Source organism: Vespa crabro, chromosome 9 (genome assembly GCF_910589235.1).
Source record: "Vespa crabro chromosome 9, iyVesCrab1.2, whole genome shotgun sequence".
Classification (NCBI taxonomy): domain Eukaryota; kingdom Metazoa; phylum Arthropoda; class Insecta; order Hymenoptera; family Vespidae; genus Vespa; species Vespa crabro.
The window spans coordinates 5997296-6022642 of NC_060963.1; the positions used below are offsets into that span (position 1 = coordinate 5997296).

At 30.5% G+C, this 25347-nt stretch overlaps 8 protein-coding genes across 13 annotated transcripts; 4 read left to right on the forward strand and 4 right to left on the reverse strand.

The window, feature by feature from the left end:
* Positions 1-419: 419 nt before the first annotated feature.
* On the forward strand, positions 420-2837 carry LOC124427093 (superoxide dismutase [Cu-Zn]-like). Its single transcript, XM_046969567.1, has 4 exons — positions 420-752; positions 1513-1910; positions 2178-2402; positions 2494-2837. The coding sequence occupies exons 2-4, from the start codon at positions 1731-1733 to the stop codon at positions 2746-2748; spliced, it is 660 nt and encodes a 219-aa protein (XP_046825523.1). The 5' UTR covers positions 420-752; positions 1513-1730; the 3' UTR covers positions 2749-2837.
* A 1268-nt stretch (positions 2838-4105) lies between these two features.
* On the reverse strand, positions 4106-5530 carry LOC124427097. The gene is made up of 3 exons (XM_046969575.1): positions 5398-5530; positions 4774-4889; positions 4106-4344 (listed from the first exon to the last, which is right to left on the reverse strand). Exons 1-3 carry the CDS (start codon positions 5406-5408, stop codon positions 4106-4108), a joined length of 366 nt encoding a protein of 121 aa, XP_046825531.1. The 5' UTR covers positions 5409-5530.
* A 17-nt stretch (positions 5531-5547) lies between these two features.
* On the reverse strand, positions 5548-7239 carry LOC124427096 (probable small nuclear ribonucleoprotein Sm D1). Its single transcript, XM_046969574.1, has 4 exons — positions 7029-7239; positions 6765-6841; positions 5824-6021; positions 5548-5740 (listed from the first exon to the last, which is right to left on the reverse strand). The coding sequence occupies exons 1-4, from the start codon at positions 7040-7042 to the stop codon at positions 5658-5660; spliced, it is 372 nt and encodes a 123-aa protein (XP_046825530.1). The 5' UTR covers positions 7043-7239; the 3' UTR covers positions 5548-5657.
* A 253-nt stretch (positions 7240-7492) lies between these two features.
* On the reverse strand, positions 7493-9028 carry LOC124427091 (probable malonyl-CoA-acyl carrier protein transacylase, mitochondrial). Its single transcript, XM_046969564.1, has one exon. It carries the CDS (start codon positions 8796-8798, stop codon positions 7536-7538), a length of 1263 nt encoding a protein of 420 aa, XP_046825520.1. The 5' UTR covers positions 8799-9028; the 3' UTR covers positions 7493-7535.
* A 420-nt stretch (positions 9029-9448) lies between these two features.
* Positions 9449-15259, forward strand: LOC124427092. Of its 2 annotated transcripts, XM_046969565.1 has the most exons (3): positions 9449-9606; positions 12273-12478; positions 13917-15259. In XM_046969565.1, exons 2-3 carry the CDS (start codon positions 12298-12300, stop codon positions 14618-14620), a joined length of 885 nt encoding a protein of 294 aa, XP_046825521.1. In that variant the 5' UTR covers positions 9449-9606; positions 12273-12297; the 3' UTR covers positions 14621-15259. The 2 variants fall into 2 exon arrangements, with proteins under 2 accessions (XP_046825521.1, XP_046825522.1); XM_046969566.1 differs by lacking the exons at positions 9449-9606; positions 12273-12478 and adding an exon at positions 12512-13241.
* Positions 15260-15403: 144 nt separating this feature from the next.
* On the forward strand, positions 15404-17393 carry LOC124427095. Its single transcript, XM_046969573.1, has 3 exons — positions 15404-15770; positions 15851-16047; positions 16885-17393. Exons 2-3 carry the CDS (start codon positions 16042-16044, stop codon positions 17284-17286), a joined length of 408 nt encoding a protein of 135 aa, XP_046825529.1. The 5' UTR covers positions 15404-15770; positions 15851-16041; the 3' UTR covers positions 17287-17393.
* A 305-nt stretch (positions 17394-17698) lies between these two features.
* Positions 17699-19691, reverse strand: LOC124426808 (flightin). Its single transcript, XM_046968945.1, has 3 exons — positions 19410-19691; positions 18636-18893; positions 17699-18537 (listed from the first exon to the last, which is right to left on the reverse strand). Exons 2-3 carry the CDS (start codon positions 18842-18844, stop codon positions 18294-18296), a joined length of 453 nt encoding a protein of 150 aa, XP_046824901.1. The 5' UTR covers positions 18845-18893; positions 19410-19691; the 3' UTR covers positions 17699-18293.
* On the forward strand, positions 18901-25264 carry LOC124426807 (meckelin). Of its 5 annotated transcripts, none has more exons than XM_046968943.1 (14): positions 18901-19146; positions 21096-21251; positions 21408-21569; positions 21661-21962; positions 22032-22226; positions 22304-22555; positions 22659-22813; positions 22888-23053; positions 23134-23418; positions 23554-23997; positions 24088-24353; positions 24422-24629; positions 24739-24949; positions 25020-25264. In XM_046968943.1, exons 2-14 carry the CDS (start codon positions 21128-21130, stop codon positions 25241-25243), a joined length of 2994 nt encoding a protein of 997 aa, XP_046824899.1. In that variant the 5' UTR covers positions 18901-19146; positions 21096-21127; the 3' UTR covers positions 25244-25264. The 5 variants fall into 5 exon arrangements, with proteins under 5 accessions (XP_046824899.1, XP_046824895.1, XP_046824900.1 ...); XM_046968939.1 differs by lacking the exon at positions 18901-19146 and adding an exon at positions 20248-20422; XM_046968944.1 differs by lacking the exon at positions 18901-19146 and adding an exon at positions 20588-20623.
* The last annotated feature ends 83 nt before the right edge of the window (positions 25265-25347 follow it).

Below are 25347 nucleotides of genomic sequence, written 5' to 3' on the forward strand. Positions count from 1 at the left end.
TAGATATCACATAACGCGTGTTAGCACAGATATCACGTTTATCGAGCTATTGATAATCTGCATGACATATAAAAACCACAAGAATCAAACGCCTGGTAGAAATAATTAATTACTTCGATGAGCACAAGTTGCGGTTGATAAAGGTTATTTACCGATTATCAGACGCTTTTCTCTTCATTAACCATGCATACAAGGTCATTTATAAATAAACAGAAGTTGACATTTTTTTATCAAGAAAGCATTACATACAATCATATTCTTTAATTATGTCTACAAAATTAAATGAAAATGTTTAAAGTAACCGTTCCGACGAACATTTACGACACGTTGTAAAGGTAAATCATGCACTCGTTGGAAACTGCCAGTATCTACCGTACAATTTCGAATGCATTACATCTCTCTCGTCATAAATCATGAATATCATAAGTATAGATCAAACGGAACTCTCCAGGGGGAATAGCGAAATTTTCATGAATTTTATATATAAAAATAATAAAATAAGTAAATAAATGTAAAATAAATTTAAATAAATAGATACTTTTCTGCAGAGATGAATCTTTTTCTTCTCCGTCATATAATCATGAACGATGCATAGATAGATATGTACATGTATAATTACATACATACATACTTTTATTTGTAGAGTTTGCACGAAGCGAGGCCGATCGTTGGCTGACACGATCATATCGGATTCACTTCGCTTTCACTTTGCTCGTCCATCAGCATTACATATAGAGTTTATACTTCCGTGTGTGAGTATGTGGCGATGAACCAGGTATCCTATGTATACCATATTCCTTTTGCATCAAAAGAACTCCAAGAAAATCCAAGCAAAAAGTACACGTGACGGTTCGAAAGAAAGAAACTGATTGCATACGCTAAAAGCGACTATTAAAAATATTCGAATTTTTTTTTTTACAATAAATAAAATAATTCTCTTTTTTTCTTTACTCTCAATTTGAGAGTATACAATATTAGAGAAAAAAAAAATAATACAAAACAAGCTTCCTGCAAATTTTCTATCGAAAATCGAATATTTGATTTTTCTCGATTTTTTTTTTTTTTTTTTTGAAACTATATGATCTGAAAATTGTTATTAATCCAATTTGTCGTTGAAATTTATAGTGAACATCATCGTTACAGAAACGATTCTAAATCGATATGAAAATATTCATAGACATATTTATTTAAATATCAAAAATCTTTAATTTTTATATATGAATACACGAATCGAATTGTTTCACTTTATACTTATGGCTATTCATTCAGAATCGGTTCAAAGAAACAAAGAGCTCGTATCTCTCTCACTGTTATCAATTAAACTTCTTGAACGTTACAATTGTGTAAAGAAAATTACTACATAATAGGAAATATAGTTCAAACCAACGCGTGGTAGCATCAAATTTAATAACTAAAACTAATTCCATTTGGTGAATTATTACATTATATTATGAAGATAAATCTTATAACTATACAGTAATATAAATGTCCATGTATTAACGCGTTTACCAGTAACCAATGGTACAGATGTATGTATACTTACATATATCCTACGGATATTTATATACGTGGTGCAAGTGCCTTCCAGCACCATAATCCGGTCTTGTCCTCGCCGTGACTCGTCGGTGACGTAACCCATAAATAGAAGTCAAGAGAGTAAACCCAGCAGACGTTATCCGTCTTCGAGGAGAAACGAATCTTTCTAATAACGATACGTGTACCATAAAAAGATGCAAAAATCATTGAGAATTTCGATCATGATGATCCTTCTAACGTGGAAAACGTACGCCGAGGTCTATGAAGGAACAATAATGAACACAAATGAAAGGACACTATTCATAAGGAGTCTTCCCGGTTATCCTGGAAGTAGAAGCAACTTGTACGAAGTTTACATGGAACCCTATTTTTTTGTATGTATTAAGAAATTTCATCTCTCTCTCTCTCTCTCTCTCTCTCTATCTATCTCTCTATCTCTATCTATCTATCTATCTATCTATCTATCTATCTATCTATCTATCTATCTATCTATCTATCTATCTATCTATCTATCTATCTATCTATCTATCTATCTATCTATCTATTTATATATCAATCTATCTATCTCTTTCTCTCTTTGTCCTCTTTCTCCTCTTTTATTAGCAATATTTTCTATTATTAAATTCTATCGAAATATGCAGGTAATAGGATTGAAAGCAGTGGTTGAGATGAGAGCACTCGGGAAAGATGGATTGCCAATAGAAGGTCCTAAAGGAAGGTTGACACTGGAACAACAAGCCGATGGGGTTAAAATAATTGGAACTATAACGGGTTTGAGTCCTGGTATGCATGGATTCCATGTACATGAAAAGGGTGATCTTAGGGAAGGGTGTGATTCTGCTGGACCGCACTTTAATCCTTACATGGTAAACATTTTGTTTTTCTTTATTCTTTTTTCTTTAATTTCGTGCCATACAATATTTCATATACATACATGCGTACATATATGATATATAGGTAAATCACGGAGCACCAAACGATCCGTTACGGCATGTCGGAGATTTGGGTAACATTGAGGTCGGCCCTGATGGAGTAGCACAAATAAATGGTATGGATCGCTATCTGAGCTTGGTTGGAGTTCGAGGTGCCGTAGGAAGGGCATTGGTGATACATGCAAAACCAGATGACTTTGGTCGCGGAGGAACCGAAGAAAGCATTAAAACTGGTTCATCCGGAGCTCGATTAGCTTGCGGCATTATTGGATTTTTATAAACGTAATTTTGGATTCTCCTTCACCTTATTTTATACTGCCTATAATGTCGACCGTTTTATTTCAATTCAAATAAATCGATCGTATCTTATCGACTCTTCCATTTGAACTCGATCAACCTCAAGAATTCTTTTACCAACTTGAAAGTGAAACAGAACGACGAATGTGAAAGGATTAGATAACTGTCATGTCCTAAGGGTATACGACCACAAATAATTAACAAGTAACTATAAATGTGTATTGATGAATATTCCCTTCTAACGCAAACTATCCTCTCCATATATTATTATATACTTTTACACAAATAAAACGATCATTTTGACGTAATAAATGAACAAATGTAAACATTTGGAAAAAAATATATGATTCATTCATTAAGCTTAGTAACGAGATAATAATAATTTTGATAATATACAGTAGAGGACAAAAGTTTAAAACGATGATCTTTTCAGCGATTAACAGAATATTCTTTTAATTATACATCCGTTTTTCGATTTACGCGGATTGTTTGTTCCACGCGTTTTTTTCTTCTTTTTTTTTTTTTTTTAACGCGGAAGAAAACTGCAGAAGAGTCCGTCAATACGAAAAAAAATACTAAAGAAAAATGCCGATATAAGTTACAGAAGTATTTATTTCGCAATTTTTATAAAAAAAAAAAAAAGAAAAAAAAAGAAAAAAAACCTAATAATGAAAGTTCATAAAAATAAAAATAAATTTTATTCGTTATCTATGCCGATACCGTAATCTAGAACAATCAATCTTTTCTTTTTAATTTGTACAAAATCATTATCTTCATCGCTACATATATTTGAGAATTTGCTTTATCATTAAAGATTATAGAAAAATATATTTTCTCATAGCGTAAAATGAGATCGCGTAAATTGATACAAAGTATAAATCCGCATAAAAACGGAGGGATTATTTACCACGTATAAAAGTAAATCGATGAAAGGATATACATGTACACTTTTCGTGTATGATTTTATGACCCTTAAGACTTAATACCTTGCGGATACTTGAAACATAATGCGATAATTTTTGAAAAAAATCGCCTTGAACTTTTATCCGCTACATAATTCCTGTACCATAATTTCGCTGATCGGTTAATCGGTTAAACATTAAAAATGTGATTTTATTTTTATTTATGCAAAACATTGTTAGACTTTAAAACTGATAGAAAATTGTTAAGTTAAGAAAAAAAAAGAAAAGTAATAATAAGACGTCGGCAATTCGTAAGAACAAACGAAAAGATAAGAAAATAATATTTAAATATTTTGTTTCGCATAAAATGATAATTATCTTCAACATCGAATATTATTAACGCACGATGATCTTTACGCACCGTTGTTATATTAAATATTAACTATTTTCTTCATTTACCAGTCGAAAAGAAGATTCGAATGTAAGTCGATGACAACCGCGCACCTTGTCGATGGCGGGCAATGATTTTGTTTCAGTTAATTCTTCCAAAGCCTGAATCATCTTTGAAACAATTTCTGGTGGTGAACGTCTTCTCGTTCCTGGTGCATCTGGTCTATGTTGAAAGACCTCTTGTCGTTGTTGCAAAGCCATAGGAAAGATTTGCGGTTGGAAATGCACTAGTGGACATTGAACCGTGAAAGGTTAGGTTATATCACGGTCACAAGAAGCGGTTAATATCGATTTCTCGACATGTACCGCTAGAAAACTGTTAAACTACTTTATCGTAAAAATTAAATCTTTCATATGACAAAAAATAATCTTTTTTTTTTTTGTTTTTTTTATATGAAAATTTTTGTTAAATTATTTGAAAATTTTTCATTTTAAATGTTCTTTCATCGATCATCGAACTTATTCTATGCATAAAAGAAATTCATTCGACTTCTTTTCCACTTGTACGTTTGTTCATTAACGATATAATCCTCGTATAATCCATTTTACATTAAAATAAATTTGTATACAAAATAATAAAATCTTTCTCATTATCAATGTCTCCTTTTCTATAATCAATTTTATTAATGCAATAAAAATGTAATTTATAAAATTACCAGGGACATCATGAACGTCATATTCGGGCATATCGTCTACGTCGTCAACATCGAGATTATTACGACCACATCGCATAATTAATTGAATACATCCAACTACAATCCTTTTTGATGATCTCCACATAATAAAACACAAACATTTTGAAAAATATTGTCAAAGAGATGGACGAAAAAAGATTACATTATTCTACATGCATTCTTTATAAGCATGCGAAACTCTTATTCCAATGGTTAGAATTATTTAAATGAAAAAACGCATTGAAGTTAGTCAAATAAACTAATAAATATTTCTTTATATCGAAATTATGACATAAAAATGATATAATCATCGTTAATACTATTGTGTATTAAAAATTTTCAAAAAAATATTTCAAAGAAATAAGCGTAACTTTTACGAACTATTTCTATTTGGATGGCTTCGATTTAATAATTATAAAAAAAAAAAATTTATTTTTATTAATTTTTCAATGATTGTCTTCAATGTAAGTGATTCGCTTTTATCATTACATTATATTAATACATTTTTACTATTTTATTCTTAAAATATTTCTTTTGTAGAACTTGTTTGTTATTAAGTTTGTTTACATGCAAATTATGATATATATGGAATGATATAATACTTACATCACATACATATAAGATTGTAAAGTTGTACATCTCACTTATATTTAATCAAAGAATCAATTTTTATTTTTGTACTGGTTATGCTAGAAATAAAATTGTACTGCTTTTCTATATTAATACTATCAAATCTATAATTTTAATCGAAAATAATTGCAGTGCAAAAGATTTTATTAATCGCTCATATTTCTTATATCGTATGAAGTATTTCCATTTTTTCTTAATTGTCCACAGGTAGAAAATACTTAAGAAATTTTAAACTACTATCGTCTGCCTCGTCCTCTTCCTCTACCTCCTCTACCACCTCTTGCACCACGACCACCACGACCCCTTCCACGTGCTGCTCCTAATAAATAATGTTATATTTATTTTTATAATATCTCATTTTGGTTTGTATATAATTATATATTGTATTTTACTATTACAAACCTCTTGCAGCTTCTTTCTTTTTAGCTTTTGCCTTTGGTGTGTCGTCAATAAGTAATGTTTCCAACGTAAGAGATTCAGGTAGAATATAATACCGTATATTGTTCCCTCGTAAACTTAAAGTATCCAACTGTACAGGATCTCTATTCTTAATTATCATCTTTACTGTTTTTAAATGGGTATTCATTGCTACATCTACACCTATTGTAATAGAAATTAGCTTATTGAATCAAAATAATTTTATATTGAAAGTGAATCATTATATATATAATTTTATATTGAAGTAGATCATTATATATATATATATATAGATTATAGATTATATATAATCTATATATATATAATGATCAACTTATATATATTATTCTGAGTGTCTTAGAATAAATAGGAAATATTTTAAGAGTCGCTGCAATACATTAAAATAATAAAATAAGTACATATAAACATGTTTTATTTGACTTTGTTCCTGAATTATAGCAAATTTTATTTTGCAATAATTCTTGTGTTAAATTACAATGTCATTGCATTTTAGCCAAATTTTTAGACAATTTCTAATCAACCGATTTTCAAACGAACCAATAGGTCATGGAGGTCTTATTGCTAGATCATTGTGAACATCTCTTACAAAAGTAAGTAAATAATCGGTTGAAAATTAAATTTACTATAACTCGAAAACAAAGTCAAATAGGGCATATACTTATATGAACTATTTTTATTGTTTTGATATGCTTAAGTTACCTATAAAATATTTCCTGTCTATTCTAGGATATCCTGTACATATATTATCCTACAAAATTAAAAATTATTTAAGATTAAGTAAAATTAGATATTAAAATTATACTTGAATATAAATAAAATAATTTATATAAACTATATAATAAAATATAAAAATATTTCGCATTACAATTAAATGATAACCTCTAAAAGAGGTTATATTGACATACCTGTAATTGTACCATGTACTTGAGTTCCATTTTTTAATTCTATCGTTACAGTCTCATGACTGAGTTTCATCAAAAATCTACAATATAAAATGTAGTATAAGATATTTATTACTTGATTTTCAATATCTTCGAATCAATGAAGATTCTTTATAGGTTAAAGTTGTACGTATTTTAATGTAAAATACATATATATAAAAAAGTATAATATATATTCAAAAATTAAAAAAGAATAAAATCTTTATTATTATTATATATCGTACATACCTTACTAGCTTCATGATGTGGCCAGAATAATTATTTTATATCGTTTTGTATCAGAAAAATTAGTAATACCGGTATCATACCTCTTTCGTTTGTCTCTACATGAGATGCGCGGGACGCTATAATGGTGTTCCAAAACGCAACCTTACTTAACCTACATTACTATTTGTACGAATGTTTTTTAATCCGTATTTTAAAATAATATATTTATGAATTCAGCAATATTCCTTTCAATTTTTAATTTCTATAATTTTTGTTATTGTTATTTTGAAAACTTGAGTAAAGAAGAGCTTTTACTACGAAAAGAAATAAACGTATGAAATACGTACTTATGTCTATTTATGGATACTATCCTTGTATATATATTCTTTTATACGGTTTTATAAATATTAAAATTTATAAGTGTGATGAATATTATATTATACTATTATTGGCATTATCTTTTAATAAATATCATTTAACATTACTTATTTACAAACGTTTATATTTTTTTAGACATACAATTTTTTATCAAATTACTATACAAAACTCTGCTGCTTTTGCATTAATTAATTTTAAAATAGTTTTCATTCTTCCACTAGAACCCACGTCAAATGTTCTTGGAAATGGTGTTCCTTCTGGTCTCTTATAAATTCCTTGTATGCATTGTTCCCATTTTACTGGAGAGATAATTTGTTTTATTAACAGATTTTTTATACTTCTTGAATTTCTATAAGGACGCCCAGAGTAGTTAGAATATACTTTAGTTCTTGGCTCTTCTAACGTTATTTCTCTCAATACTTCATGAAACTTTTTTATAGCTGGTAGCATAAGTGGTGTATGAAATGCTCCTGAAACTGGAAGTCTCCTTAATTTCTGTAAACCAACAATGTTGGCATTTTTTTCTATATATTGTAATGCTTCTTCATTTCCAGCTATTATTTTACTCTGAGTATATAAAAAGACAGATACTTTGCATACTGGATCAGGAACTCCTAAATCTCTAGCCCAAGCTGTAGCATCTTGTAATATTTTTGACAATTTTATTTGTGGAGGACAATAGACAGATAACATTCCTTGAGATATTTTGTCAGAAGCCATTTGCATCATATTTCCCCTAACTGCCACTAATCTAATTCCATCTTCAAAGGAAATAGCTCCTGAAAAAATTAATGCACTCAACTCGCCCACACTATATCCAGCAGTGCTTATGCATGTTTCAAATACTTTTGGCCTGTCTTCACGGAGTTGTTCTAATGCAGCTAATGATGAAACAACTGTAGCTGGTTGATTAAACTTTGTTTGATCTAATTTTTCTTGTGGACCATTTAAACATATCTTTAAAAGATCATATTTTAATATTTCATTAGCTAGTTCAAATATATCTTTTGCTCCAGGAAAACGCAAATATTTTCGAACAGCACCAACTTTAAGTGTACCTTGTCCTGGAAAAAGTACTATTGATTTTTCTGTTGGGTCTACTTTAGGTATATCTATTTTCTCCTCTTTGACAGACGTTGGTGCACTCGCAGGATAAGGGGTTGTAGCCCAATTTTTATCGTTGGCATCGCTGTAAGTGGCAGCTTCTTTAAGGAGACGCTTAAGTTCTTCCTCATTAGAAGTATTGTTTGAATCATTGTATTTTTTTTCAGTAGTTATTATCCTGTTATTTAAAATAGTCTCTTGATCATTTGAAATTTTTTGAGAAAATTTATTAATACAATTGAAACGATATAAGCCTGATAGTTGTAAAAGAATCCTATCACAAAAAACTTGTTTAAACATCATAGACATTTTTCAAATAAACTCTTTACATATAAATTTTCATTTTAATATGTACTATTTGAAAATAATAACACGGAAAACAACGTGTTCCACCAAATAGCAGCATTTATGCATACATAAACCAGGTTACTTTTATTTTTCATCGAATTCCCTCGCCATCTGGAATGTTTTAAAGGAACTTTTGGTTCAAACGCGCGCGCCACTCGAGTTGTTTGTTGCTTTTGCCAGAAAATTTGTAATCGTAGATAATTTCAAGCTTATAATAGATCAAATATTCGAACGAACATAACAAAAGCAACGAATTATTGAATATATTTCAATTTATACCCACTTCTTGGTTGATATATTTATTAAAAATACATATATATGTATATATATGTAAAATAGAGATCTATGTTTCTACGTCTATAGTTTCTTTTATTCGAGCATAGAATTAAAGAGGAATGAATTCAAATCAACAATACGTTTATTTCATTGAACGATAATTAACATATTTGAGATATTCAAAAAATAAAATTATTACGAATTGAAATGAAAGAAATTCGAAACAAAAATCTGTATTGTAACGAATTGTAAAGAATATTAAATGATATCCGAAGAATAGGAAAAAACCTGAAGGACTTAAAGATAGGAGTGGGCGAACGCCCACCAGGGTATGAATAAATTACTGGGAATAGCATCCTAAGAGGAAGCACAAAGAGGAAGGGGTAGTACCCCAAGGGAGTGGGAAACAACGGGCGTAGCGACGACCGTGGGAGTCGCGGCTCTACTTCCGAAGAAACAGCACCTTAAGGGATACCTTGTAACAATCAATTAGGTAAGGGTGACCTATTTTTTTTCTTCACTCTTCTCTTCATCTTTTTTATACGCACACGATTCGCTCGTGTTATTATTTTTCATGACAATTACTAAAAGTTTTAAAATTTTCGAAAATTAAACGTTCGAACGTTTATAAATGACTTATCAATTTATCGCGATAATTAACTATGAAATGAAAACAAGAATAAAATTGTTTAATGTTGATCTAAAGTTTTATTGGCGAATCTTGTGGGTAAAATAATTTATCCATCCTTTAAGAAATGGCAAGCTAATAATTAATGCCTAAATGTTTCATTTGCTTCTTATGATTAACATAGTCCAGTAGTAGTGATCAGATTTATATTGCAATAGATGGATCTGTAATCGTCTAAATACGTCTAATACGTTAATTTCCGAGAAAGTGAAATCTTTTGCGGAAAGATATAGTTTAGATAATTTTGTAATCGATATCACTGTTTTTAAACGACGCTCTCGAGCTAAATCTGGCGGTCTTACGCAACGCACTAACGACAGCAGCGTAACACCATGAACACTGTATCTATTACTTCCAGATACAATTGAAATCGATCATGATTAAAAATTATATAACAAATTCGATTATTGCATTAAAATAAATTATAGATTTCCTTTATGTATAGGAAATAAACTTCATAATCAAAGTTATTTAAAAAGTTCCTTGTAATATAATCTTCCATTCTTTTATGATCATATCATTTACCGCATATTAATTTTATGAATCAGAAAATCCCGATATATGATGGAAATAAGCACTCTCAATGGAATCATCCAACGATTCCCAAAGACCATTATATTTTTAACGAATTTGTAATAAAACAAAGTATACACAAAGTGTACATAAATATTTAAGTGAGTCGTTGAAAGCTCTGACTCATAATCTAAAACAGTTAATATTACATTTTAGTACGGCATAATTTGTTATCGCGTAAAGTGCCTGGCATGTCATTGATCCGTATCACTAACGTGCCTTTCCGCAACGTGTCTCGTAAATCCCAATATTTCTTAATCATTCATTTTAAACTATGTAATTTAAGGATGCCCTAATAATGATACTCGCCAATTTTTGTTGTGTTAAAGAACGACTTCGTATTTCTATTGTTGAACAATTTTGTATTTCTATTTACGAAGGCAAGAGCTGTTGGATAGAACCTCGGAATATTTTTTGATATGGTATTAAAGTTTCAAATAAATTATCGTGGTAACCTGATAATCATAATAATAATTTATATGATATATGTTCTTATGGTTATGATTTAACGTCCGAGATAAGTTTACTTCCTGTTTCCAATTTCTTTTTCTTTGAGTATCTCTTTTAATTTGACTCATGATTTCGATCGTATGTAAACACACAATCTCTATATCGACACTCATAGTAAAATACCTAGCACGGACATGAAAGAAGGATTGAGCAACTAACTACTCCGTTCTAAATTACAAATACGTTTGGCGTATAAACGAGCCAAAGAAACGTAGAAGCCAATTAAGTCGAGTGAACGATCTAATCGGTGGATGCATTAATAGCTTTGATGTACAATACAAAGTACCTGTATGAAGTTTTGGCATTTGCTAATTATTCGGGACACTTCATTCGAAATTGCTCAAATGTCGATGTCATATGTATTTACGTATTTCGGTTTATCTATATGCACACAGACGAATTATTTAAAACATTTTCTTTATAAATGAGTCATCGGTAACGAAACAAGAAAGATGACAATTAAGAAGAAATCATAGTCCAAGAAAATGTCATAATTGTATTTCTCTCTGTAACTATAGAACGCGGGCAAATATCCAGACTCGTAAATCAAATGAAAATAATAGGTCTAATTGGAAACGATTTGAAAGAGCGATCATGGAAATTGTTTTCAACGCCTCCTTCGTTTACCGAGTAAGATCGCACTTAGGAGAGACAGTTAATACGCCGAAACTATAGAATGAACTGTCGCAGCTGCTGCAGAATTGGCAGCTAGTCGGGTTCCGATTAAAATACGTTTTCGCGTTTACACTTTTAGGTTGTTTCGTAGAAATCGGTCAGTCAACAATAAAATATAAAACGTAGCGATGCTGTTCTCCAAAAATTTGCTCGTCGTTTCGAGTGCCCCTGAAGAAGACAAGGAAGAACGATTCTTCGGGATTTACACTGTTGGTACTCGGTCTCGGCTGTCCCGGGATCGCGTGTACCGTGCCAGTTCGGTTCACGGGCACCAAATTAGATGCGGTCTATTTTTGAGAGCAGCATATAGATAGTTGCTCGTTCCAGTTTACTGGTTCCTCACACTCGGAACCTCCTCCTCTCTTTCTCTCTCTCTCTTTCTCTCTCCCTCTCCCTCTCTTTCTCTTTTTCTTTCTCTTTCCCAACCGAACTTATTTTTTTCACTCTCTGCTATTATCATATCATATCATTACCACAGTACCACCATTACCATCGTCTTTTCCATCATTCATTTTCATATCCTATGAAGACGCAGGAGTTTCTTGGATCTTTGCCGATATAAATTACGAGTACATGTGACACAAAAAGAAATAACTTACTTTCATTCTCCATATCATTTACTTTCACGTGATAACGAATCAAATATATTAGAAAAAATATAAAATGAAACAGATCATAGGAATTTTTTATAATTAATCGATTATTTATTACAGAGAAAGAGAAAGGTGTGCCGCAGATATGTCGAGGCCAATACTTAGCAGGCCGCGTACGCGCGTTTACGGATGCAATTACGATAAGGGCGAGTCCTATTACAAGCCAATGGTTGACCACTTGGACAGGAAGTACTGTGCTCGACCCTTATTCTCCGAGCCAAGATCATCGGTAGCCGATGAAATCGCGGCCCGTCGAGGCGACATCGGTAACCTCTTCAGTCGTTTTCCCAAATGGTTTTGAGGAATGAAAGTACCCCCATGCCCTTTTTGAAATGTTGCCGAGGTGTTCAATAGATCCGTTGTAAATGATGAACAATTGAGATACTCTTATCCTGTCCCTTTTATCGTCCATATAGCATGTTTTTCTTGTCAAAGATAAACTCTCCTTCGTCACGATCGTTCGATATGTGCCGTTTGAGAAATTATTATCCAACATAGAATGTGATAGTATAATTTACAATATATTTTCAAATTTCAATGTGAAAAAATATTTCACATTTTAAGGGATTGAGTAACGTAATGATACCAAAAGAATCTTCATCTCTACCCTCTGTGTGTGTAGTTATTCTCTATGTTCGATTATTGTTCGTAATCATTGTATAATCTTTTGTCTGTCGAATAAAAGTTTGCTTTTCTAAATATATGACTTTTTGCCGACGAAAGTCTAAGCCGCTTGTCACATAAAAGCTACATTATGCGGCTGTAAAAGGAGAAAAAGAAAAAAGAATAAGTTACAGGTAAAAATTGATTCGTACTCAGTCGAGGAACAGCGTAAAAAACAGCGTAAAAAAAGTATTTTCGATACTCTTCGAGAGTCATTCCGAGTCCAAATTACATCCCAGGGGAGAAGATAGGAATAGATAAATGTAAATAAGATAAATTCAATGAGTAGAGATTCCCTGGGACGAAAGAAACGAGCAGGCAAGCAGGATAAAGGAAGAATCGTTTGTAAATACATAGATGATAGATGTGAGTGCATTGACGTATAGTAGATAGGAAATTATAATGAATCACAAAATTGATCATATGCTCTTTGAAACAGAGTAAATACTTTTTTTTTTCAAATAAACTAAATATCCTACAAATGTTAATAAATTGAAAAAAAAATTAATCTGCCGTACGAATTATGTCGAGAAATTATTAAAAAATGGATATCGGTTTAGTAGTAATAAAAAATATAAACTGTATAACGTTCAAAAACTGTTTCATTATAAATCCTGTTGTATTAATCAATACCATGTATATTATAAATCTCGCATATAATTGATAAAAAAAAAAAAACGTCAAAATTGATAAATTCCAGAATGAGGTTTATAAATCACTATCATTGATATCTTTGATCTGCTATAGTTATTACGATATTTAAAATTTAATAAATTAAAAATTAATATATGACAGAATCTACATTCGATTTTTACAAAAGAATTTGATAAGAAAAAAATCTTAAAAAAAGCAGATTTCGTACTATTTAATAAATTCTCGACATAATTTTTTCAAGCACGTTAATTTTTTTCCCAATTATACACAATTATAGGAGAATTCGTTAATCGATCTAGTGGAATATACAGTCAATTATGTGTATCACCATACGCATGTAGACGGTTAGGCCCGCGATGAGATGAAAAGTTCTGTCGGTTTTTACAGGCTCGCGAGACCTTTCCGGTCCTCGGAACGACTCCTTCGGGCGTGACCTTGACCTCGACCTCGACCCTCGTACCCGTGCCTCCCAAGTACTAGCACCCTTGACCAGCACCGAGTACAACCCTCTTCTACTCCCTGGTGACGAGGAGGAAACCCTCTACGATAGCCGTGGACAACGGACTCAACGCAAGTTCGCTGATGATTTTGCGAATGAGGTCGCCTCAACGACACGTCGTTTCAAGGCTAAAGTGGCAGCGATGGAACTCGATCAGGAAATGGACGCCGCACTCAATAAGAAAATCGAGGAGACTGACTCGACGTTTAACAAGAAACGTTCAAAGCTTTTATCTTCCATCGGCGATGAGATTGAGAAACAACCTTCCGCCTCTTTGACCAAATGGTCCAAGTTGATAAACGACAACGAAGAGGACTCGATGCTCTCTGGTGCGGCTGCTACTCGAGCCAGGCAAACAAAAGCACGTCTCGACGATCTCGAGACCGAGATGGAAGAGTTGGCCGAGAGACAAGCCAAGAGAGAACGCAGAGCTGCTGCTTTGAGGGCGCTCGTCAACGAGAGCATCGCTTCTTCTACTCCTCCTTCTCCTCCTCTTATTGACGAATATCAACGATCCTCTGCCGCCCTCAGTAGCAGCAGTAAAAAGATTTCCATGCGTAACGAACGCACCGAAAAACATGTCACCTTCTAGTTCTCTATTTCATGCTCTATTCATTGTGGTCACGATGTTCTTCTTGCCTCACCTCTCCCGCTAAAATTTTCCCACTTTACGATACAATATTTTAGTCGATTCTCTTTATTTTACATTGCTCAAAATCGTCTTAAATATTAATTAACACTTTTTATTATCACAATTCTTTTAATATTTTACAGGATACAGGTAGTAGTTTTCTCTTTTTTTTTCATTCATTTCAATTATTCGACTTATCTCAAACAAAAGGACGGTTTAATTGTATTTCTTTTAATTAAGTGACTATAAATAAAAGGATTGTGCTCTATGCATAGCCAATCATGAGTTATCTATAACAAAAAAACTATCAATATATTACGTCACCAAAAGATCATTGTGACCATCATTCTCATAATCTTCATTCTACTTAAGTAATATTTCACGAAATTTTATTGTTTCTGCGGGAATACACATCTACGTAAAAAAAAGACTATTAAATCGACTATATATGTATGTACTTTAGAATACATTGCAGTACATAGTAAGTGTTCTTGTAAGGTTTAAACGTTAAGAAAGGAACTACTTCTATGTCCGCACGCTACTGTATATATCTTCTTTCTTTCTCGTTTACCAATAAATTTTGTTGTAAAACTTGAGAAACATCATGTACTACCTTTATTGATATCGTGTTGTCTTTATTGTTGAATTACCTTGTCACGCTTTGTAATTTGTAGTTCTCAAGCATGTACATCCAATTCTTTTTTTCTTGCATGTTATTATAATAAAATTCAATGAATTTTTACTTGCAAAATGATATATGTAACAACGTAATAAAATCTAATGACAAGATTGGATTTTATCTGTTACTAAATACAACTAAGATATAATCTGGACTCGTTTAACGATACACAAAAATAGATATCAATATATACAGGATGGCCAACGTAAAACATTACGAACTGTTTTCATCGCAACGTTAAATATATCTACTTAAAATTAATTTTCTCCGCATTATTAACTTACATGATTAAATGGAGTGAAATATAAATTATTTTTTATTTCAATAATTCTTACTAAACCTAATAATATTGTTTTAAAATATCCTCTTATTTAACAAAAATAAAAATAATATCGTTGTAATACTTTACATGAGTCATCCTGGTTGTGTAATGTAATGCATTTTATAGGCATTTAACTTCATTTAGCATTTTATCCTTATTACTAACTAACACCTTCCCACTAACATTTCAGGCTCCCGAAACTTATCGGGAAATCGTGGAGATAATTACGACGATTTGGACTATATTTTCGACGGACGTGGCAGAGCACTTCCGGAGGACGATTTCGAAGATGATTTTGTTTTGAATCAACGCCGGTACAAAGAACGTGCCGCGGCTGCCTTCGAGGAAGATTTGGCCGAATTGAGACGCAAGAGAAGAGACATGCAGGTTCACTTCTTTTGAGAGGGTACTCTGGTTCAGGAAATAATTTTTTTCGATGATAGCTAGGAATTTATTTATTTTTTTTTTTTGTTTTTTTTTTAATTCTACTTTCAATTCTAAATACTTATTTTTTAAAGTTTCATTTTATTAAACGTCTTTTTAAAAATATTTATTTATTTTGCAGTAGTTACAAAATATTAATTGCCATACGCGCATTCATACATTGCATTAAAAAATATTTTCTCTGACAGATGGTTGCTATGATTTATCTTTTTCTATTTTTATCCAACATCTGTGAAAAGAAAAACATAATTTAAACGAAAAAAAGGAAAAAAAAAACATTGATTTCGTACAGTTGCAATACAGTGATAATAAACTTATAGCATCCATCTTTTATCAGTCATATGAAACAAAAATAAATTGTTATTAGTCTGAATATAAAAAGAAAAAAAAATACACGAATAGATTGTTGGATAAATATTTGGAACTTGTGGATTTTTACGTACTTTTCTATCTCTATACTATTTTTACTTCCGACGTTCACAAAACGTGATCAATTTGTCGAGTTTCGTCTTTTAATTTTTTCAACAGTTAAGATAGATTTTTTTGATCCTGTAAATTAGAATACTCTCGATTTTGAACAAAATCAATTTTTTGATCCTGTAAACCAAAATACCCTCTTAATGCGTGCAAAACGAACGGATTTATTATCTACGTAGATTTATTATGCACTTTTAAATCGTTCTTATAGACTGGAATTTTCGAAGAATTTCCAGCGATCTACGAGGATATATATCTATAATCGATTCATTTTTTAATATTTACAAGTTTATTTACTTTCAGGACCGTATTTTCGACGTAATCGATTTGAACGCCGAAATTGAGAAGGCCAAAAACACGTTAGAAGCCGCCGACAATGCTTTCCAAAAACACGCAACTAAATTCGATAATAACGAGGACGATCAAGACAACATAACTCTAACACAGAAACTCGATAGATCACGAAAATTGGCTAATATGGAACTCGTACCAGAAAAATCTAAAGCCAAACCACAAATTATATTACAATGGGCAAGAATGCAGAACGTAGAACCGGAAATAACAACGGTTCGAGCTTCCAAAGGAAGAGCTCGATTTAATTCTTTGGCCGATGCTAATGAATATATTGAAGATCCATTAGATGTTCTTGCCATACAACCGATAAAAAGAAAGTTTCTGAAAAGGAAGAAGAGCGTCTCCTTTTAAAAAACTTTATTTGTAATCGCGATTGGATCGGACTGAATTTGTTGTTTGATATGACCCTTTTTAAATGTGTATTTTAATTGAAACTGTATATACATATATACATATATATATATATATATATATATATATATATATATATATATATATACCATACCTATTAACGTCGAAATTGCTGATTATAAAATGGCTACTTTACACCATGATGCGAATATATATGTATAATAAAATAAAAAATTATTATTATTATTTTCTGATGTAACTGATTCCATTGTGTATAAAAGAGAACCATATCCATTCGTACCTAAATTCGCATTATACGCGCGTCTATAATGATACTTATTCCACTAAAAGTACATAATTCTTAAAACTCAAGGAGGATGAAAGTAAAGGGAATGAAAAAGTAATTTATAAATTTCGTTAAGTAAAAGTGCACATGTATTCTATAATACCGATTTATAACAGTAATACACATACAATAGGCATAGTACACGAGCACGTCATAGCTATATCATAAAATTGATGACAAATAAATAATCAAACGAAACAAATAAAACGAGTACGCGTTTAAATTTATGACGATTGATTTGTTGATGGGATAAGATATCGAAGTTTTATGCGAATGTTTGTCCCTATTTATGAAAAATATATATCTACGAAGATAAATGAATCGCGTATGAAATCGAATCGAATTTATCTAGAAATGAAATTATCGATACATTAGACGGTAAGTGCTACTCGATAGATGAATTTGGCCAGAGGTAAACCGTGATCTTTTTCCTCGTTTAATGAAAGATCCAGAATAAATATCTACGACGACTACGATTTATTTTTAAAATACAACATCCTCATTTCTAAGATGATGTTATATACGACGTATAGGTAAGCCGATTAAAAAAATGATTAGTAGCTTACCACTGGCATTATCGGTAATAGCAATATCGACGAAGAATAGTGTAAGATCGTTAATCGTCAATCTTCGCCGATTATTCTCCGTCAAAAATGATAACTCAAAGAATTCTCTGATACTTCAAGCTATAATATGCTCGCGTATGATAGCTATAATGTCTTGGCGTAACTATCATTTTAGTGATGTATTTCATATCGGCGGATCTCTTAATACTCTTATCAAGGTTCTTCTGATCGTACGTCCTCATGGCCCTTTCTGCCCATTCCTGTGCTCTTGGAGGCTCACGATACAAACCCTTTTGTCTTTGATCGAGATAGTCGATTACATCGTCGTAATAATTCTTCCTACGAGACAATCACAATTTCTAATTCATTTGTTTGTTTTTTTATATCTGATTTGATTTCACCTCGTTCGCACTTACGTTCTAATCATCTTTGCTTACCTGTAATCGTAAAGATAGTCATAATTGAGAAATAATGGGCGCACCCAATGATGATTGTACTTTGGAGGTTCGATCTTCTCGAGCTTTACTTTTGGTAGTTCACCGGGTGCAACCCCTTCAGCTCCCCCTTCCTTGGCCCCTTCTTGGTCTCCTGTTTCTTCGGGAGCCGTTTCTTCGATATCCCATGGAGCTGGTTCATCGTCCCACATCCTTCTTTTACTTCTTCTTCTTCTTTTTCTTCAATTCTCTTTAGAAAGCCTGCAAAGTCGTTGCGATCGATCGAAAGTACACAAGCTTTATGTAACCCCTCTCCTTTTCTCTTAATTAAAAGACACGATAGATATAAGACTCGATTTCTTCTTGATCGCTCAACGTGACAGCATCAACTTCGATCCTAATTGTTATATTTAGATAAGAGAAGTATATTTGTCTCGTGAAAAAAAAAAATAGGCCACGTTAAGACACAACAAATCGTTCGACTATCGTATCAATCGATCTTCCTTGTCCAATGGTACGTATTGTAATAATAATATATTTTATGCACGCGAGAATAAAAAGAAATTGTAAAAGAAAAGAAAAAAGAACAAAAAATAAAGAAAAAATTTATTACATTATGGGATATTCACTACACTTTGTTCATACGATTCGTCAACAAATTATCAAGTCGCAATAAATCGATTTTAAACCGAGAAAAGAAGATATTCTCTAAGAAGAAATTTATTTTAAAAGAGAGAGATAAGAAGAAGAAAAAGAGAACAAAAAGAAATGATATACCTTTGCTACGACGCTCGCTCTACGAAGCACCTACACAGACTGCAAAAAAAACTACCCTCTCGTCTTTGAAGCTTCGCCACTCGCGGGGACCTTGCCTTCTTTCTTGCTTTTATTTTCGCTTATAACATTTTCTTGTGTACCCCTACCTCTCGGGGCTCGTGTCCCTTCGATTTCGAAGTTGGTGGGGGAATGTTTGGCACGAGCAATGCAAAGTGAATTGTTGTTCTTGCTTCTTGTTGTACCTACATACGATCGTCCCTTTCTATACGCGCCTATGTCTGCAGTTCTTGCAAGTTCGCTACTTTGTCCTCGCGCTAATTTTTTCTCTCTCTTTTTCTTTCTCTCTCTCTCTCTCTCTCTTTCTCTCTCTCTCTCTCTCTCTCTCTCTATCTATCTCTCTCTCTTTCTCTCTTTTTTTCTTTATCTATCTATTCTTCTCTCTTTAATTATTTTTCTATCTTCATCTTTTTGTGTAAATCAAACCTAAAAAAAAAAGACTCCCAGAATATCACTTCCCTTCTTTTAAAAAATACACGAACTAACCTCAAATAAATATCTCTTTCGAATCTCCCAGAAATGCCGCCATTTAAGAGAAATTTATATCGATTTATATCGATTTCTCGCGTAGTTCATTTGAACGACCATCTACGCGTTCACCTTCAAAAGCAATTTAAATTATCATATATATATATATATATATATATATATATATATATATATATATATATATATTTATATATATATATTTATATACGCAATACACACACACACATACAATCTATACATATATATTTTGGCAAGAATATCGCGTAAAATCGAGAAAATCCTTGTATCTTGTAATACATATGGACAGAATATTTCGATTTGGCGAGAATTTCGTTGTTAAATTTTCGATATTGGCGCAAGGTCATCGTTAATTGTAGTTGATCGTCAAAGTATTTTCGATTAATATATTACGGATTACGTCACTTACTTCGTATAACGTCATTGTTGATTCTTAAACGAATGAAATTGTAAATATAATAAATTAATATTTCATATAATTGATCAAAATTTTCTAAGTTGTACAAACAATTCATTGAATACGTATCTATAGATATATGTATTTCTTGTATGACATTTTTATTTTTAGATTAATCGCAATAGATATATATCAATCGCGATGCATACATCTAGACCATGCATCATTGTTTCGAAACTATATCATTGACACGGTATCCTGCTTTACTTACTATAAATCACGTGTATCGTCGACATGTATTACGATATTATCTTATCGGACACCATAATATTTAAGTAACGATACATACGAAACAAATGATATAATAGTAAAGAATAGTAATATTTTATAAATCTTGTAATTTTTTGCACGCAAAAAAATCCCCTTCCGTTAAAATCGTTTACTTTTTTCGTACACTTTACTGACAGGATAAATATGAATTAATAAGCAATATTTCATAATCGAGTTTTTTTTTTTTTAAATTACGGATGTATGTAAAGACAAATGTTTAAGAAAATGTCAAAGAAATGTAAAATTTCTTTAATCCATTTTAACGTGATATCTTATGGCTACCCTTGTAGCCATTTTGTTGCCATGGAAACGACTATGTAGTATAAACAAAATTGTAAAACGCAATCAAAGAATGCATTATTTCGACAATAATCGTATTATTTTATTTTTTGTAGTTTTTATTTTAACAATCGATGAAACGATTGGTATGAATAATGATGTTCTTGAATTATCACGGCCAAGTTTGTGTAAAAATGATGAATATTTTGATACAAAATATTTTTCTTGTCGCAAATGTAATATCTTCGAATTTCTTGAGCCCAGCACTGATCGTAAGTCCTAATCTAACATAATTTCTAATTTATAAATATACAATATATATGTGTGTGTGTGTGTGTGTGTGTGTGTGTGTGTGTGTGTATATATGTATGTATTTATTTGTGTTTTTATCTTAACATTGTTTAACAATTGTTTAACGATTTTTATAGATTTACGATGCGTTTGTAATAAATTTAGCAAAACAATTGGTTTTAAGAATGGTAATCCCATTTGTACAAGATGTGATCATAATCAAACTGTAACTATCGATGGCAGGGACTGTATTGTTTGCAAAAATAACACCTGCAAATGTCTATCCAATGAAATACTAAGTACTTTTTATAAGAATACATATCTACATATATACTTAATATACTTGTACATAAATTAATGCAAAATGTATTTTAAATTTGCTTTTTATAGTGGAAAGAAATTGGAATGGTACATTATTAAATAGTATAAAATGTCTTCCATGTCCAAAAGATACATATCCATCTAAAGAAAACTCTAAATGTTTGCCATGTAATAACTTGGATAATAGAAATCAAGCAAACTGTATTTGTCCAATGAAATCGCATGTTAAAATACATGGATATTGTTTAAACAAAGACAATCTTTCAGATTGGCCAGATGTTAAAAGTACTTACACGATAAAGTTTCAAAGTGAGAACATAGATAGTTATTACCTTAGAACCGAATTACAAGCAGCAATGTACTTTTGTAAAGTAAGTAGAAAATTTAGCTTACATAACTTTAAAAGTATTACTTATAAATCAATTAATATGATTTTTCAGAATAAAAACAAGATGTCTTGTGAACATTTATCACATATATGTGTTTTATCTTTATATGTAAACAGCGTACAATGTACATTATTTATGCAAACGCACATGGCACCAGTTAAACTATTTTACAATAAAGACGAAACATCATTAGTATTAAATGCCAAAAATATCACACAAATATATAGTCTGAGAAAGGATGATGATGTATGCAAATTTTTTATAACATCTATTTTGTAAAAATCAACTATTTTTCCGTAAAATCGAAACATCTTTTGTTTTAGAATAATACATTGAATTTTACAATGGCAACATTTTCTTTAGAAGGCAAATTACTTGAAATAGATAGTCCAAACATGCCTTGTCATTTCCTTACAAACGTTAGATTTGGAGTTAATCTTAATAAAAAATGTATAATCACTGTAAAGGATCTGCTAAATATGGAAGTAAAATTTATACAACTCTACTTAACATTTAAAGAGGAAGAAAAAGTTCTTTCACATGCAGTACCTATTTATATCAAAAAAGAATATGAGGTAAAAGATATATTTACATCAAATCGAGCATAGTATCTAAACATCAATATATATAATAATCACATAAAGTATGGGACTTGTTTCAGTCTTATCTATGTTTCAGAATGATTACGATATTTCGGAGACTCAACTTGTTAGGAAATTCTTTTTGGTGGACAATATAAGTGGTATTAAAGCATTGCCAAATTTTGTAACTGGTACATTTCTAAAAAACTCTAACTTGTCGGTACTTCGTTATATGAAATCATTTACTATTTTGTAAGTTACATCTTTTTAATATTATTCACATACATTCTTATGTAATACTACATGCAATGACTTTATTTGACTAGAATAAATATTCAAAGTGGTAAAGCTCGTGGAAAAATTTATCCGCCCATAGTAATTATAGAATATGGAGAATTAATGGAGCAACAAATTTCTAGAAATGTAGAAGTTACAATAAATTATAAAGTAACATTTGCTTTAAAGGAAAATCATATAAATTCTAATATTCAGGTAAATATTATTAATTCTCTGAAATTTCAATGTTTTTTAGTTTTAATCATGATTTATATAGATGTTAAAATAATTTTTAGATATTTATTGGTATTTTATCAAGCATAGCAATTATCAATTCGGCATTGAAAACTTGGACATATTGTAAAAAAAATTATGATTGTACTCCTAATGCAACTGTTTCATTATGGTTCCTTATATATGTAATGGGTGCTATAGGAAACAGTCTTATTATTGCATTAATTAGTGTGTGCATATATTTATTTATATTTTTTAAAGGGCAAACGATCCCATATACTTTACTTCCAAACATATCTGATGAAAAAAATATACAGATATTCACTATAATTGGATTTTGTCTAAAAGTAAGTGCATGTTATATAATATTATATAAACATAATTCTAAAGATGGATTTAGTACACAAGATAATAAAAAAGAAATCATAATAATATAATTCATTATTTATTGTTTCTTATTTGCAAATTATTTCATTTTACAGATTGTAGAAATTATAGGATTCATTTATCAACATTGGGACATACATATCTTTTTCATCGATTGGGAACAACCAAAAATAACACATAATTCATCAAAGTACGATTCTCCTTATACTTCATTTCGAAAATTGTACACTAACATATTAATTGACGGTAAAGACGAGAATCCAAAAACTCCATCTGAAATTATTGCAGCTAAGAGGAATAAAACATTTAATAGAACAAACAAAAAAAATGCACATAGCCAAATTTTCAAACCTATAGAACAAGAAGAACTTCAAGTAACATATTCTATATCAAAATCTTCAATACAAGAAGAAAATAATAGTCAGTTATCAGTTAGCGTATGGAGAACATATCTTGTTGCTAATGAATGGTTAAAATTATTAACAAAACGGAAGATAAATATATCATTACAAATAATTAGTACTTTGCTTGTTTTAGAGGTAATTTAACTTAAATATTAAATATAATATAACTTATTCTTATATTCATTAAAAATATTATTAAATACTGATAAATTTTTATCACAATAGGTCATAGGTGTAAAATATTGGAGCCTAGCTATACCAGAAATAACGTTTAATAAACATACTGATGTGAGAATAAATTTTTCACTGCAATATGCTGTTTGTGCTATAGTATATATTACAATTTATTTTATTCAGTACTTAACATCCATTATATTTTATGAAAGATTTATAAAAGATCAAATGCAGCAATTTATTGATTTATGTTCAATTGCTAATATCAGTGTATTTATCTTAGAGTATAATTATTATGGATTTTATATCCATGGAAGGTAATAAACATTATTTTAATAAACACAAAATATTGATAGTATCTGTTTTATTTAATTCTATTTCATAGATCAGTTCATGGATTTTCTGATACAGATTTATTTACTTTAATAAACAATTTAAAGAATGAAGAAAATCAACTATGTGCACATAGAGGTCTTGTTCCTGGTACAATAGAACAAAACTTTATAGTATCAGTTACACAAACATTCAGAACATTTTATGAAAAATTTTATACTGAGAAGAATTTTGTAAATTCTTCACAATCATCAATACCCGTGAATATTATTACTTATAATATTTCCATATATATATATATATATATATATGAAAAGGTAAATTATTCTTTAAAAAATATCTAACCATTTTATTAATGAACATTTTTAGATAACCAATAGATTTTTGAAAAAGAATATTTATACTTCTATGGATTGGAATCAGATTTGTAATACACGTGTAAAATTGAACCAATTTTTATGCGAATTTCTGGATCATTGTTTCAAAAATGAAGATTACATTATCAAAGAACAAAACTTAATTGAAAAACTTTGTGACATTCTCTATACAAACACTAACAAAACATCTGTATTCTATATTGGTAAGATAACAGTAATTATAGATTCGTAATATTATTATTAAAAATAATTTGTTATATAATTTTATTTCAGATAATGATTATTCATTTAGTCAAGTAATACTTTACGGGAATGAATGGTTGATGGGTACATTTGAAATTACAATATTTCTTTTTGTGTTGACTTTATATGATAACTATGTATTAGCTGCTGCTATCACATTTATACTCTCGCAATTATTCATTGTAATTATTAAATACAGTGGAAGAAAAAATTTAAGCAGTAAAACATTATTAGATGAAAGATTTTTAATGTAATAGATTATGATAGACTAACAGTCAATATAACTTATAAGATATAGCTTTTTTTACTATATTAAAATACTAAAGTATATAATGCATACATAGCTTCTTTTTTTATA

What these genes read in the sequence shown, in the direction of transcription:
- LOC124427091 (XM_046969564.1), bottom strand. Translation starts at nt 8,798, where the DNA reads ATGTCTATGATGTTTAAACAAGTTTTTTGTGATAGGATTCTTTTACAA.
- LOC124427097 (XM_046969575.1), bottom strand. An exon ending in TGACGTTCATGATGTCCCTG is followed by an intron (nt 4,345 to 4,773) that starts GTAATTTTATAA and finishes AATGTCCACTAG; the next exon opens with TGCATTTCCAACCGCAAATC.
- LOC124427092 (XM_046969565.1), top strand. Translation starts at nt 12,298, where the DNA reads ATGTCGAGGCCAATACTTAGCAGGCCGCGTACGCGCGTTTACGGATGC. An exon ending in GGCCCGTCGAGGCGACATCG is followed by an intron (nt 12,479 to 13,916) that starts GTAACCTCTTCA and finishes CGGTTTTTACAG; the next exon opens with GCTCGCGAGACCTTTCCGGT.
- LOC124426808 (XM_046968945.1), bottom strand. Translation starts at nt 18,844, where the DNA reads ATGTGGGACGATGAACCAGCTCCATGGGATATCGAAGAAACGGCTCCC. An exon ending in GACTATCTTTACGATTACAG is followed by an intron (nt 18,538 to 18,635) that starts GTAAGCAAAGAT and finishes ATTGTCTCGTAG; the next exon opens with GAAGAATTATTACGACGATG.
- LOC124427096 (XM_046969574.1), bottom strand. An exon ending in AGTACATGGTACAATTACAG is followed by an intron (nt 6,022 to 6,764) that starts GTATGTCAATAT and finishes CTATTACAATAG; the next exon opens with GTGTAGATGTAGCAATGAAT. An exon ending in AAAGAAAGAAGCTGCAAGAG is followed by an intron (nt 5,741 to 5,823) that starts GTTTGTAATAGT and finishes ATTATTTATTAG; the next exon opens with GAGCAGCACGTGGAAGGGGT.
- LOC124426807 (XM_046968943.1), top strand. Translation starts at nt 21,128, where the DNA reads ATGAATAATGATGTTCTTGAATTATCACGGCCAAGTTTGTGTAAAAAT. An exon ending in ATGAAATCATTTACTATTTT is followed by an intron (nt 22,814 to 22,887) that starts GTAAGTTACATC and finishes TTATTTGACTAG; the next exon opens with AATAAATATTCAAAGTGGTA. An exon ending in CTTCACAATCATCAATACCC is followed by an intron (nt 24,630 to 24,738) that starts GTGAATATTATT and finishes GAACATTTTTAG; the next exon opens with ATAACCAATAGATTTTTGAA.
- LOC124427093 (XM_046969567.1), top strand. Translation starts at nt 1,731, where the DNA reads ATGCAAAAATCATTGAGAATTTCGATCATGATGATCCTTCTAACGTGG. An exon ending in ACATGGAACCCTATTTTTTT is followed by an intron (nt 1,911 to 2,177) that starts GTATGTATTAAG and finishes CGAAATATGCAG; the next exon opens with GTAATAGGATTGAAAGCAGT. An exon ending in CGCACTTTAATCCTTACATG is followed by an intron (nt 2,403 to 2,493) that starts GTAAACATTTTG and finishes TATGATATATAG; the next exon opens with GTAAATCACGGAGCACCAAA.